At 38.6% G+C, this 14,411-nt stretch overlaps 1 protein-coding gene across 5 annotated transcripts in view; it reads right to left on the reverse strand.

Annotated features, from left to right (window-relative positions):
- The window catches only part of TASP1 (taspase 1), a 245,179-nt gene that overhangs the window by 67,949 nt on the left and 162,819 nt on the right, over positions 1–14,411 (reverse strand). For 3 of the 5 annotated variants that reach the window (XM_033095348.1, XM_033095349.1, XM_033095351.1), the window contains one exon: positions 14,283–14,351. The exons of the other annotated variants lie outside the window; for them this stretch is intronic. In XM_033095348.1, the coding sequence (XP_032951239.1) occupies positions 14,283–14,351 (69 nt within the window). The remainder of the gene's footprint in view (positions 1–14,282; positions 14,352–14,411) is intronic. 5 annotated transcript variants of the gene reach the window in all.

The following is a 14,411-nucleotide window of genomic DNA, read 5'->3' on the forward strand; positions in this document are numbered from 1 at the left end:
AATGAAGCCTTAATAAAGATCCAAAAGGACTGTGTTCGAAGAGCTTCTGGGTTGATGAACACATGGAGGTGCTGGGACAGCAGAGGGAAGCCCAGAGGGCATGGGAACTCCAAGCCTTTTCCCACATACCTTGCCCTATGTATCTCCTCCATCTGGCTGTTCCTGAATTATACTTTTTGTTAACAAACCAGTAATCTAGTAAGTAAACTGTTTTCCTGAGTTCTGTGAGCCACTCTAGCAAATTAATTGAACTCAAGAAGAGGGTCATGAAAACCTCCAATTTATAGCTGTGGGTCAGAAAAACAGGTGGCAACCTGGTCTTGTGATTAACGCCTAGAGTGGAGACAGCCTTGTGGAAGTGAGTCCTTAACCTGTGTAATCTGATGTTATCTCCAGATAAACAATGTCAGAATTGAGTTCAATTGTAGCACACCCAACTGGTATCTGGAGAAACAGAGAACTGCTTGGTGTCAGGAAAACCCCCCCACACACATTTGGGGACCAGAAGTATCAGAAGTGAAGTACTGAGAGTAGAGGAGACATACAGGAGTGCATTTTTTTCTTAGCAAACGATGACTGCTGATATTGTGGTTCCTATCAAATTTCTGAATGCGTCAATATTTTTTACATTTGTTATTGTATTGAGAGGGCATGTAGTTAAATTATTAGAACTGTATACTAGCAATATTATACAATTACTAGCAACAATTATACAATTGCTAGCAATACTAGCAATATCTATCAGTGCTTGAAATTACAACTCTAGATCTACAAACACTGCACTGCTTACAATGTGAACTTTAAACGAAGCTGTATAATATCCATAATATAGTGAGCTAACATACCCTGAACCCATAACAGGGAGGCACCCATTAATGCAGGGAGATATTTGTACAAAGGGCTAGACTGCAATTAGACAATGTGTCAATGCAATAATATGTGGGGCATTGTATGTCACTTAAATGTACTCTATGTATTCTATTTTTAATGAAGTCACTGGACTTACTGAATACCTGTTCTGTACTCAGCATTCTCCCACGCAATGTGGTATGCAAATACCACACACAAAAAAAAGTTTCTGAAAAACTTATAACCTTGTTGGGTGAGACAAAATTTGCTTAGATAAAAGTTATAGAACAGCGTATAATTACACACGCACACAAACACACACATACATTCACAGAGATGCCAAAAAAATGTATACACATTTTAAGAAAGGAAAACTGTATTAAAATTGTAATAATATATACCGATAACAAAGGATGAATATAAGTCATGTTTGACTTCTGCAGTTACAAGAGGTGCTCAAAGTGGTTACCATCAGCATCCAGCCACTTCTGATTACGGTGAACTACTGCTTGAGCAATGATGACCAAAGTGTCCACTTGTATACATTTTTTTGGCACCCTCTGTGTGTGTGTGTGTGTGTGTGTGTGTGTGTGTGTGTATATAATTATTCACATACTATAAATATATGCATGTGTCCACTAGAATGTATGGACAACTACAACATTTTGTCACCCTGTTCACCACCCACCACCTAGAATAATGTCTGACACTCTCACTGATAACAGGTGATCAATAAATATTTGTTAGATGAATGAAAAGATAGCCCCACAGTAAGTATTGTGTTACGTGTTTTAGAACTTAATAAGGGCAAACTCACTTTATTAGGGAATGGCTTCAGGGTCGAACAAAGGGAAAATCTGCCCTTGGACAGTGGGTTATACCAAGCAAGCACTAGAATGAGCAGTCACAGATCTTGTCTATTTGCACAAGGTAAGCCTTGTGAAAGGTCATGAAGAAGAGTACACAGTGCTCAGAATATGGCAGGTACTTAACATCTGCTAGATGAACTGGACCTAGACAAGGGCTGAAAGGCTGGTTGGCTGTGGAGTGTGGAGACATGATGTTCCTGGCAGCAACAATGGGAAAAGACAACTGGGTTTGGGCCTAGAGGGCAGTTTTTGCCCAATCAAGAAGTTAAGGATTAATGAGAAGAGCTAATCCTTAAGGATTAATGAGAAGAAAAGAAAGGACAGGACAGAGTCTGGAGATCCAAGGGACAATGGTATAGCGAATGTCTATGATGACTCTGCAGCAGTAGAAACGACATAAGCAACAGATCAAACTGACAAAATAGAAAAGATCAGAGGGGAATGGCAAGGAAACAGTGATCCAGAACTGGTCAACTTGCTAAAATGGGAAAAACAGGAGAAGAAAAAGACCTGAAAGATCTTGTAGCAGAAGAGAAGAATGAGATGACAGCTATAGAAGATGGCAATTGGTGATCCGGAAAGTCAAGAAGATGGTATTATTTCCAAGATCTTTTGTTTAAAAAAGTTGTTTTAAGAGTTGTTTAAAAAGTTGATGACAGTGGTCATATTAACTAGGGACTTAACTTTCTAACAGAGCTCCAACAGTAGTTTTGTTTCAAAACATCAAGCAAGCACAGCTAGACCAAGAGCTCCCACAGTGAGTTTTTGACTTCCTGCTGGGGTCACACACATAAATTGGGTTAAGAAAAATAACAAAGACTAACACTGAAAGTGGAGGAGGTACAACAAAAAGGTAACCCATCGTCTATGAAGGTCTGACAATTACCACCATGCGAACTTGCCACCATGCGCTTACATTGGCAGCGCTGTACAAACAGCTCAGTAAAGTTTCATAACCTTGATATATCAGTGTCTCACAGCTGTGTTCAGTGTCTTGCTGAGTGGTGTTCATTATTGTCGTGTTTTTTTGTGTTCCATCGCCATTTTCTGAGCTTGAATCAGAGCAACAAACACTAAATTTCTTGTTAAACTTGGCAAGAGTGAAAGTGAAATCAGGAACATGTTAGTCCAAGATTATGGGGATAATGCCATGAAGAAAATGGCAGTGTACAAATGGATTAAACGTTTTTCTGAGGGGAGAGAATGCATCACTGATGAAGGGAGGTCAGGGCTACCAGTAATGAGCAGAACTGACGAAAACATTGCAAAAATTTGTCAAATTGTGCGTCAAAATCGTCGGGGGACTATGAGAAGCATAGCAGACCAAGTAAACATCGATAGAGAAACAGGAAAACCTTAACAGAAAATCTTAGCATGAGACAGATGTGTGCAAAAATGGTCCCTAAGGAGCTCACCGATTAATAAAATCAAAGAAGAGTCAAAGCGTGCCAAGACCTTGTGGAGAAGCAAGACGATGTTTGGGGTCATGTTATCGCTGGTGATGAAACATGGGTGTACCAATATGACCTTGACACAAAGTGTCAAATTGCACAATGGAAGTCAGCCAATTCTCCAGGACCAAAAAAGTTCCATCACTCCAAATCAAAAGTCAAAATGATGTTGCTAACCTTTTTTGATATCAGAGGGATTACGCATTATGAATTTGTACCAACTGGACAAACAGCTAACCAAGTTTACTATTTGGAAGTGCTGAAGAAGCTGTGTGAAAAAGTTAGATGACCTGAACTTTTTGCCAACAAATTATGGCTCTTGCATCATGACAATGCACCAGCTCACATGTCACTGCCTGTGAGGGAGTTTTTAGCCAGTAAACAAATAACTGTATTGGAACACTCTCCCTACTCACCTAATCTGGCCTCCAACGACTTCTTTCTTTACCCAAAGATAAAGGAAATATTGAAAGGGAGACATTTTTCCAAGTCAAGTTGTTGTGCTTTCAATCTTGGAGGGCGCAGCTCAGCTCCAGGTCCAGTTGCCATTCCTAGTTGCAGGGGGCGCTGCCCGCCATCCCTTTGCGGAAGTTGAGGAATCGAACTGGCAACCTTGTCACAATTATTCTTCTGAACTATTCTGAACAGTTCATTATTCTGAACTCTAGCTACTGGCCTAACTAACTCCCACTGGCCCATGTGGGAATCGAACCGGCAGCCTTTGGAGTTAGGAGCACGGAGCTCTAACCACCTGAGCCACCAGGCCGGCCCAAAAGGGAGACATTTTGATGACATTCAGGACATCAAGGATAATACAACAACAGTTCTGATGACCATTCCAGAAAAAGAATTCCAAAATTGCTTTGAAGGGTGGACTAGGCGCTGGCATCGGTGCAGAGCTTCCCAAGGGGAGTACATTGAAGGTGACTGTAGTGATATTCAGCAATGAGGTATGTAGCACTTTTTCTAGGATGAGTTCAGAAAAACTTAATTGTCTGACCTTGTATAACAGTGTGTGGATATTACTGTTACTTTTCCTCATTTATTCTATAACTATTTGAGTATTAATTACATGCTATTCTGGGTGCTCAGATTACAATCGTAACAAGACATATTTGGTCCTAGCTCATAGAGAAGTTACATTATGTTGGAAGAGATGGCCAAACAAGCTAATACACATATGTGTTATTTACAGTTGTGACAGTTGCACAGAAGGAACAAATGAGGGACTGAGATGGAGATGAATGAGGGCAGGCAGAACTCACTGTTCACAGGCCTTTCTGAGCAGCTAGCATTTCAATTTTGACTAAAAGAAGAAAGGAACCATGTGAAGATTGGAAAGACGAATATTCCAGATGGAGAAAACAAGACATGCCAACACCCTGAGGTGTGAAAGAACTTGAGAATTTAGAAAAACAAGAAGACCAAGGAGGCCAGCATAATGAGCAAGGGAAGAAAGTGACAGGGATCACAGAAACCATAAGGTAACGCTTGTATTTCATTCTCTTTACAGTGGAAGACTATCAAAGGGATAGAAAAGGAAATGGAACAGGCTGATACGGAGAAGAGATGGGGTTGGGAGTAAATGTCAAGAGAAGCAGCAGGAAGACTGCTGAGGAGGCTTCCGTGGTAGCCATGTGAGAGTTCCTCAGTGAGTGTGGAGAGACCCTCCGCTGCTCTGGATGGACTCCCTTCCCCTGGGCCCCTGAGGTGGCCCAGCGTGGCTGAATGGACCATCCCCATCCCCATCATGCTGACTACATGCTGTAGCAGATGCTGCTTAGAGTACAAGTGGGACAAGAAGAAATTCCACGGGGGCCTGAAGGCAGGTGCTCTACCAAGAAGAGCATTAGGGTCACTGCTCTCCATCAGGAAGGCCAGGCACCACACCAGGATGTGTGCAAGGGGTCACTAACCTCAACCTGTCATTTCAGTCAAGTTACTTACATGTCCTCAGGTAAAACTGGCTGCAGTGCCTCTAGGACAATTATCGGAGAATCCTGGGCACAGGGAAGTCTACTGTTTACTGTGAAATTTTTTCCCTAGTTCAAGGCTACAACTTCCTTCCCTCTGTCAGTCCATCATGGTCTTGTTCATCTCTGGAATTCCCTCCCTGCCCGAATTCAGTAGAGCTCTAATTTGTTAACCTTAGGGTGCTGGGTCGGACCTATTTTTCAGCTTGTCATTCTTTACTAAATAAAGCCCTGAACTTTTTTTCCACTTTCATTGTGGAATTTTAGCTCCCTTATTTGATTTAATTGTGGATTTTTACAGTCTTCATATGCCTAAAAGCCTTGGGCTGTGGGTAGTCGTTTACTATGTGTAATAAATAAAACCAAAAAAAAAAAAAAAAAAGGAATTGCAGAGGTAAATCATAAATATCTTTAAGACTAGCTGATAGGCAAAGGCAAAAATGAGAGCCATGAATTTTAAAAATTTTGAAAACATTATTGGAGAGTGAGACCTTGTTCATTACAGAACAACTAAAAAGAAAACAAAGGTAATCAAAAATTTTTAACTCCTTTCCTTAATTTCCATTTGTAAAAGTATCTCTACTGGAATTAATATGACATCAACGGCACTGAAAGACCAAATTGATATGTCAGTTACTGTTATTTTGATTTATAGAAGGATGGGTAGTAGACCACCAAACTCAAGAAACTCTAAGGAAAAAATAATAAAATAAGATAAAACAAAATTAAAAAGCTTGTAACGAGGAAACCCAAAGTGAGTACCTAGCAGAAAAACACGTGCAATATAACCCACAAGGAAAATTTATCTTTCTGTCTATAACATATGAGAAGAGGGATACAGATTGGCAATGAGATTCTGTGAGTTACATACATTATAAAAAATCCCATCATTCAAGTAAATAAAATTTGAAAAACATCATGGTGTACATATACTAGGAAGCTTTAGGAAATTATAAATCAATTAATAATAATTATAACCCTTTATGTTCAAAAACAACTCTTATTTTATACAATTTTTATAAAGGAAAAACAATAAAACCACAAAACCATATTGTAGATCTACTTGAAGGGTTTAAGCTAAAATTAAATAAAAATATTTTACATACATTTTCTGTATATATACATATAGATGAATATAGTAAACTATCACAACTTTATAAATAGACACTAATATCTGGGATAAATAAAGCTGAAATGTCCCTCTTAAGAACTCTCTGAACTCTAGCTACAGATTTGCAAATTTATCCAGATACATACGCAGAATTTCATAAAGAGAGTTTTTATTTTAATAAGCTAAGATAAACATTGATATGTCACTCTAAGAATTTGGAGAATTCCATATAAGTAACGTCTATTTTCGACCTGTCTCCCAGAAAGAGATAATTACGAAAGATAATTCTGACAATTCCACCCACAAAATTGTCAGAAACATAGAAACCAAGTGAAGCACTGCTATGAGACTCATAAAAAAATTCTAAATTTGAAGAGGGGATAGAGGGATGTTTCCGTTTGCACGTTTTCAATTATGCATCGCCACCAAGAGAGACAACTAAACATAGCCCAGTCAGTGGTGGTGCACAAAAACTTAATCTAGTGTGCAATAAAAAAGGTTAACGTTAGAAATACCAGTCAATCCAAAACATCTAAAACCAGAGCACATATTTTAGAGCCATTTTCCATGAAAGCAAGATTTACGCAATTGAGTGAAAAAATGTTATTTTGATGGTGAACAACAACATAAAAGGAAAGAGGGGTGGTGCTAGTAATTGAAATATTTCATTGCATATTAAGTTTATGCATCAATTTCTGGGCTAAAGAAAAGAAGAATCATTACCATTCTGTCCCCATTCGGCTGGGCTCCATTCCAGAACTCCTGAGCCTTGTGGCTGCTTCATGTTCACGTCAATTAATGCCACAGCTCAGCAAAAAAACAGCAGATTTGGGGATGCGCAGGTCGACTTGCCAACATACAATGTTAGTGCTTGTGGGTTCTGAGAATTGTGTATTTTTCTCTATTTTAATTGTGACAAACAGTTGGCATTTCTACACTTATTAGGGGTACACGAGGTTTAAAATTTATGCTAATGTAAGTGAACTCTGTGGAAACAATAAAATATTCATGTCATGCCTGGAAGTGGGGCAGTGTCTCCCACACACCCTTAATCAGATTTGCGTTTCCTATCATCAGACTTGTCCGTGTGGCAGTTCATCTACTGACCCCCAGAGGTCACTCCCTACCATTCCTCAAAGATTTATGCTCCTGGATCATTGCTTCTCTGACATCTGCGCTACCATAATTCCTAGTGATTCAATGGTATGGAGATTATACTTCCAGCTCTCTGACCTCTCAATTCCTTGACCTCTTCTCTTCCAAGAAGCTTGTCCTCTACTCTATGTCAGCCATTCACTCCCTTTATCATACCCTAGTCCTTGTGATGACCAACTACTGTCTCTTCCACAGATCTCGCTTACAAGCATCTTCCTGACTACTACCCCTATCTTTCCAGTGCACACCCTCTAGTACCCATTCTCACAATTTGTCGTTTCCCTCACTCCACTCAAGTCCTCACTTTAGTCCTTAAGTGGGCTGAAGTCCATGATCCATCATTCTTTCAGTTGCCCAGGCCAAACACCAAGTCATCTTTGACTCTCACCCTATATCAATTCATTAGCAAATCATGCTAGCTCTACTTTCAGAAACTACGCAGAATCCAATTCTTTCCCTTCTTGGACCACCATCACCCAAGTCCAAGCCACTAATAAAGCCTAATAGCATCCAGACTGGTCTCCCAGTGTCCACTCTTGCCCCCACCCCTACCCCCACCCATAGTCTATTGTCAGCACTATGGCCAGAATTACCACGTAAGTCAGATCACATTATTCTTCTCACGATTCTTCATGGCTCCCATCTTACAATGGCTTGTAAGTCCCTATCCCTACATGATGGCCCTTATCACCAATTTGAGCTCATCCCTAACCATCCTCTCCCCCTTGCTCACTCTGCTCCATCTACACTGGCCTCCCTGCTATCCCTCAACCTCTCCAGAAACATTGCTACCTCCTTTGCACATGCTTTTTGGAATGTTCTTCCCTCCACTGGCCACATGGTTCTGCCCCTCACCTTTGGATTTTTGTTCAAATGTCACTTTCTAAGGGAGGCCTTCCCTGACCATGCTCAAACACTGCAAGCTCCTCTCATGTACTTACTATCCCTCTTTCCTACTTCATTTCTCTCTGTAGCTCTTATTACAATATGATAGACTGTAAGTTTTACTTATTTATTTACTGTCTGCCTGACTTGACAAAATATAAGTTCCATGAGGACATGACTTTGTTTTATTCAGTGCTATACACCCAGTGCTGATCTAAAGCCAGATATGTGGTATATGGTAAAATACTTATTGAATGAATGAATAAATGCATGTTTTTGGAACCACCAAAATGGAAGGGCTTTTCTTGATCATCTAGGGTTTCTTCTGTAAAAGACCAGACAATAAATATTTTTATCTTTTCAGGCCATCCATTCGATGTCACAACTAGTCAACTCTGCCACTGTAACATAAAAGCAGTCACAGACCGCACGGAAAGAAATGAGTGTGACTGCGTTTTAATAAGATTTTATTTACAAAAATCAGGTGGCTAGCAGGATTTGACCTTTGGACCACAGTTTGACAAACCTTGATCTAGGTTATTCTGCTGCACTGAGCATTAAATCCTTAATCATCAATTCTCCCAGAATTTATTAAACAGAGTACATAACTTCTAGAACTGGAAAGTGCTATCTATACCAAGGATCGTCTAATCCAATCCCGGTGGCAGACAGAAAATGCTTACCTCGTATCCATTCTTTTTCTTTCTAACTAAAAGAAGCGCAATTTTGCTGAGGGGACAGCAATGTGTTCAACTAAGAAACTACATTACTCAGCTTCTCTAAGGCTAGAGGTGACCATGGGACACAGTTCTGGCCAATAAGACACAAAGAGAAGTCACTTGGAGGGGCTTTTTAAAAAGTCCTGTAAAGAAGATTGACAGGTGACACACACATTCCTTTTGCTCTTTACCCATTCGTTCCTCTCCTCCTGTTTGAAATGCAAATGTGAAGCCCAGGATGAGAGTTGAGGGTGAGAGCCACACCCTAAAGGGAGCAGAGGAGGAGGACAGGAGACGGCAGGAAGACTAAAGGCACTGCCGAGCTGGTGCACAGGTCCTCTGGATGTTTAATTACGAAAGTCAAAATTAATCTCTGGTTAAGCCATGAGAAGTGGCTCTTAGAGAGAGAAGGTAGACCTTTGGTTAAGCCACTATAAATAGCTTTTAAAGAGAGAAATCATCCACGATCCTAAAAGCCAGCAAGTGCAGAATAGAGACTTCAACTGATCTGCGACTTCCATTTCAGCACTTTCTCAAATGTCACTCCCCTCTCAACGACAGAGTAAGACAGGATGTGCTTATTCCATGCAAAGAAGACACTATGTCAATTAGACAACCCTTGTTTTTATCCAAAGAAGATAATTTGCCACGCTGAAATAACCGGGAATTCTGGGTATTTCATCTAGTTTCAGACATGGTAGGACCCACACTGCTGATAGCCCTAAGTCATCCTATCACTCACAACCCATGCAGGAAGAAATGGTTCCTCCACGTAGCTTTAGCAGAAAAGCCCAAAGGGAGGATTCTGAGGAGCCTCACTTAGGTTTCCTGCTTTTACCTGAACCAACCACTATAGCCAGAAGGATTCTGATTGGCTTAGACTAGGTCACATGCTCACCCCTGTGGTATGGAAATGGGTTAGTCCCACCCAGATGGGGTCTGAATGATAACTCCCAGTAAAAAAGGGCTCTGATACCAGAAGACATGGGCAGAAGAGTGTTGAAGTGTGTGCACACACATACACACACAACATTTTTTTATACCTACCTTAGGAAATTAAGATATGTGAGTTGTAGGCTTAGCTCTCTGACTGATTAGATGCAGGTCTCTAGGGTGATACATGACCTTTGGTTCTGAGTTTTCCAATCATTTACCAAAAGATGACTCATCTAACATTAGCTTTAAGTATTAAACCATGGACTTAAGAAGGATATTTGAAAAATCTTTGAAAAGTATAAAATATAAAGTATAAAAAGTATAAAAAAAAGTATAAAGTATGAAAGTGTAAAGTATAATTAGGTAGAGCTATTATAATAGTAAGTGAATAAATACAACTAATATAAAAGGAAATAGGAAAGAGATTCTTTCCTACTTCATCTAAACCTATAAAAATCTTTAAAACATCTGTTACTATGATAAACTCCGTAAGAGGCCTCCAATCAAAATCCTCCTAGACAACAAAGGAAATACACCACCTTCCTGGGACTACTAATAGGCCCATAATGTTCTCCTCAAAAACGACTTGCCTCTTTCTAACCCATCCCTGTTCTAGTCTTATCTCCTCATTCTGCTGATCTTCAAGAAGCAAAACAAAAACACTTTAAAGTAACCATATACATATTGTTTTCAACTTTAAATGACTTGTATGAATTGACATATACATGGTCATTTTCTGTGGCATCTGTATGCAATAGAATCAACCTAAATGTCTGTCTACTAAAAGGAGAATGGATAATAAAATTATGATACATTCATACAATGGAATACTATGTAGTTGTTAAGAAGAATAAAGAAACTCTTTATTGGTTAATTCAGATAGGATTTCTTAGATATATCAGTGAAAAAAGCAAAGTGAAGGATTGGTATATAGGTCGCTACCATTAGTGCAAAAAGCAAGAAAGGGGGCGGCCAGATGGCTCAGTTGGTTAGAGCGCAGTGCTCTTAACAACAAGGTTTCTGGTTCAGTCCCCACATGGGCCACTGTGAGCTGCGCCCTCCACAACTAGATTGAAAGAACTATTTGACTTGGAGCTGATGGGTCCTGGGAAAACACACTTAAAAAAAAAAAAACAAGAAAGGACCACACGTCCCACACCACCCATAAATTCATGGACTATCTCTTGATGAATACAAAGAAACTCATTACCTTGGCTGTCTCTAAAAAGAGGAGCTAGGCTGGCTGAAGGACAGAGTGTGAGAGAGACTTCTCCCTGTTTATCCTTTAGTATCTTTTGAATCTTGTACCATGTGAATATATTACCTTCGTACCAAATAATTAATAAACTAATAGTATAATACAGCACAAAGCTTATGGAAGGACAAACATACCACCAAGTGATACAGATCTCTAATAATCAAGCACAGAGGTTGATGCACTTGGGTGCCGGAATAATCAACTGTAAGTTAACAGTCTAACACAATAGCTGTGTTAACATAGGATAGTGGATGGAATACAACAGTCACCCGGCCCTTTCCTAGCAATTTCATGGTGGGGACCATGAAGCACATGGCCATTCTACATTTGAGCAAACCCATGGTTCTATAATATTAGCAGAAACCTACAGGGGCTGAGGTGACAATTAAGTATTCAAACAAGAGCATCCCCTCCATTAATTTATGTACATATACATACACATATGTATGTAGGTGTACACACACACAACCCACACAGAGACAAATACACCACACACACACACACACACACACACACACACACACACACACACACGGTTTGAAAATAAATGAGTGGCCAGATCTTTAACACATTTACCATTTCGCAAATACTCACTGAGAATATACAAGGAACAATTTAAGAGTGTGGTCAGCAACAACTAACAGAAACCCAGGCCTACTATGACTCAAATGAATTGGAGTTTACTCTTCCCACCTAACAAGTATGTAGTCTGGAAGAAAGGGGCTTTTCCATTTGTGGCAGCAGGTCTACAGTGTCAAGGCCATGATTTCTGTAGTCTCCTGTCCATTCCCTCATGGCGACAAGATGACTGCTCTCACCCCAGGAATCACATTCATATTCAAAATAGGAAGAAGGGGAGAGGGGTATGCCAGCTCTTTTTATCAAGAAAACAAAGGCTCTCCCAGAAATCTTCAAATAGATTCTTGCCTATGTCTCATTGTCCCATATTGTATGATTCCTAGCTGGAAGGAAGTCTTAAAATGTGAATATCAGTTTTTACAGTCCATGTAATAGAGGCTTGCAAGGGCACAGCAGATTGAGAATGACTACTGGACAAGCCAGCCCACAGTATGTGACACAAGTACTCTGACAGGGTGCAAAAGTTAGCATGTACAGGTAATGAAGTATGACCTCTGACAGTTTATATTCATTATTGCCTGATTTAATATTAAGAATATCTTCAAATGTGACAATATTATGGATTAGATGCATGAGGTGAGAAGTGAAAAAAAAATATTGAGGGCTTTTCATAAATCCAAAAATAAAAAATTAACCTGTAAGTCACATATTTATGTACTTCCCTATTAAAATGTAACTCTCCTGCCAAATAAATGCACATCCAAAAACGACAAACATTTACTATCTGTACATTTCTCCTTAAATATGTTTTTATGTGTTTAATAAACTATTTTATAATTTTAATTAATTTCTCAGGATCTACAAACCAGTTCTTTTGCCTCAGCTTTGTTAAATGGTAAACAGTCTTGCTATAACTTGACTAAAATCCCAAAGCTTTGCTACTTTATCATAAACTTTCCTACAAAGAAAGTCAATTACCTGTAGAGTCATCACCAGCTTACATTACAAAAGCATTACACACGTACTTTTTTCTGAGCCATTTGAATGTCAGTTTAAAATATCATTAATCCTTCATCCTAAGTAACGCAGAAGACATTTCCTAAGAATAAGGTCATTCTCTTACCTAACCACAATAATATTACCACGTCTGAGACTATTAATAACAATTCTAATCAATAAGACTATTAATTAGTAATATTTGTAAACAAGCATTAATGATCATTTAACCTAGTAAAATTTCTCCAATTGTCTTAAAAAGGTTTTTTTTTTTAATCAAAGGCTAATCACTCCCAAATGCTTGTGTTTAAAGTGCTGTTGCTTTAAAATCATTCAACCAAAGGGAGTTAATTTTCACCTATATCATTTTTATTGATTGTCAGTAAACTGGTATTTGGGTTGGATTCTTTAAATACAGGTTTCTATATGTATAAAATAGCCACTTGTTTTGCATCTTTGTATCTAAATTGTTACAGGATATAACAAGAAGCTCTTCTGAACATTATATTTTACAGGAAGAAAAGGAAAGAAGGGAAGAAAGACAGGCAGGATTATTTTTAGCTTTAAAAAAACTTTTAAAATGCATGCATGCGACACACACACACAGACATATAGCAAATACATTCAAAATTTAGACCCCCCCCCAAATAATTACAGAATTTCTTATCACAAATTCAAGTGAAGACTGCTACTTATTTAACTCTTTTAAATGAATAAAATCTGTTACTTAAAACAAACAAACAAAGAAGATACTCTGAGCTTACCCAATTTGAAACTGAAAATCAACCCAGAAGCGAGGTAAAATAGCAGAAAATCATCAATGTCCCTGAGCCTCAGATGAGTATGTGAGAGTGCTCAGCATAAGTTGCCCACGATTAATGCTAATGAATGGACTGGGTTTTACCACATTCATAAAAGGTTAAGAATTATGTTGTTTACATACACTCTATTTTTCCCTCATGAATATATGGTCTTCACAGATGCAAAAATCAGTTACTATCAAATATCTGATGGCTGAAAAAAAACTGAGGTTACAATGATGGGAAGCAACTTTATAACCATAAAAACAACTCTAAAATCTATTATGAGCATTATAATAATTATGGATTTATTTATTTACCCACATCCACCAAGTGTAACTTAAGCCCTATTCAAACTAATCACTCAATATACTGTACAACTCAGCCTTCAGCTTCATATGATTTAATTTTCCTTTCCTTCTTGCAACATTATAATTATGTGCTCTGAGTTTACTGTAACTAATATTAGTGGTTTTCTCCACATGCTCACAAACTAAAGGAACAGACAAAAAGGCTTTTTGATCACCTAATCAGTACCCTTAGGAGAAAAAAAAAATTGCTAATATGGAAACAAAGATCTTTCTTTTTCTTTTTCTTTTTCTTTTTTTTTCTGCATGGGACAAAACAAATTCGTTGTGTGGTTTTAATTACATCCTAATACTTCATAAACATCTTTTAACATAAAATTCAAAATAAAGTACCTATTGTGAATAGCTCAGCAGCTCCCAATTCTGTGATGGCACCAACCTTTATAATCAAGTCCATGGTCCCTAAAAATCAAATAGACCAGCAAGTAAACTATAGTTCTTTTTAAAGTAACATGACACTGT

This window comes from Rhinolophus ferrumequinum, chromosome 23, assembly GCF_004115265.2.
Source record: "Rhinolophus ferrumequinum isolate MPI-CBG mRhiFer1 chromosome 23, mRhiFer1_v1.p, whole genome shotgun sequence".
NCBI lineage: Eukaryota > Metazoa > Chordata > Mammalia > Chiroptera > Rhinolophidae > Rhinolophus > Rhinolophus ferrumequinum.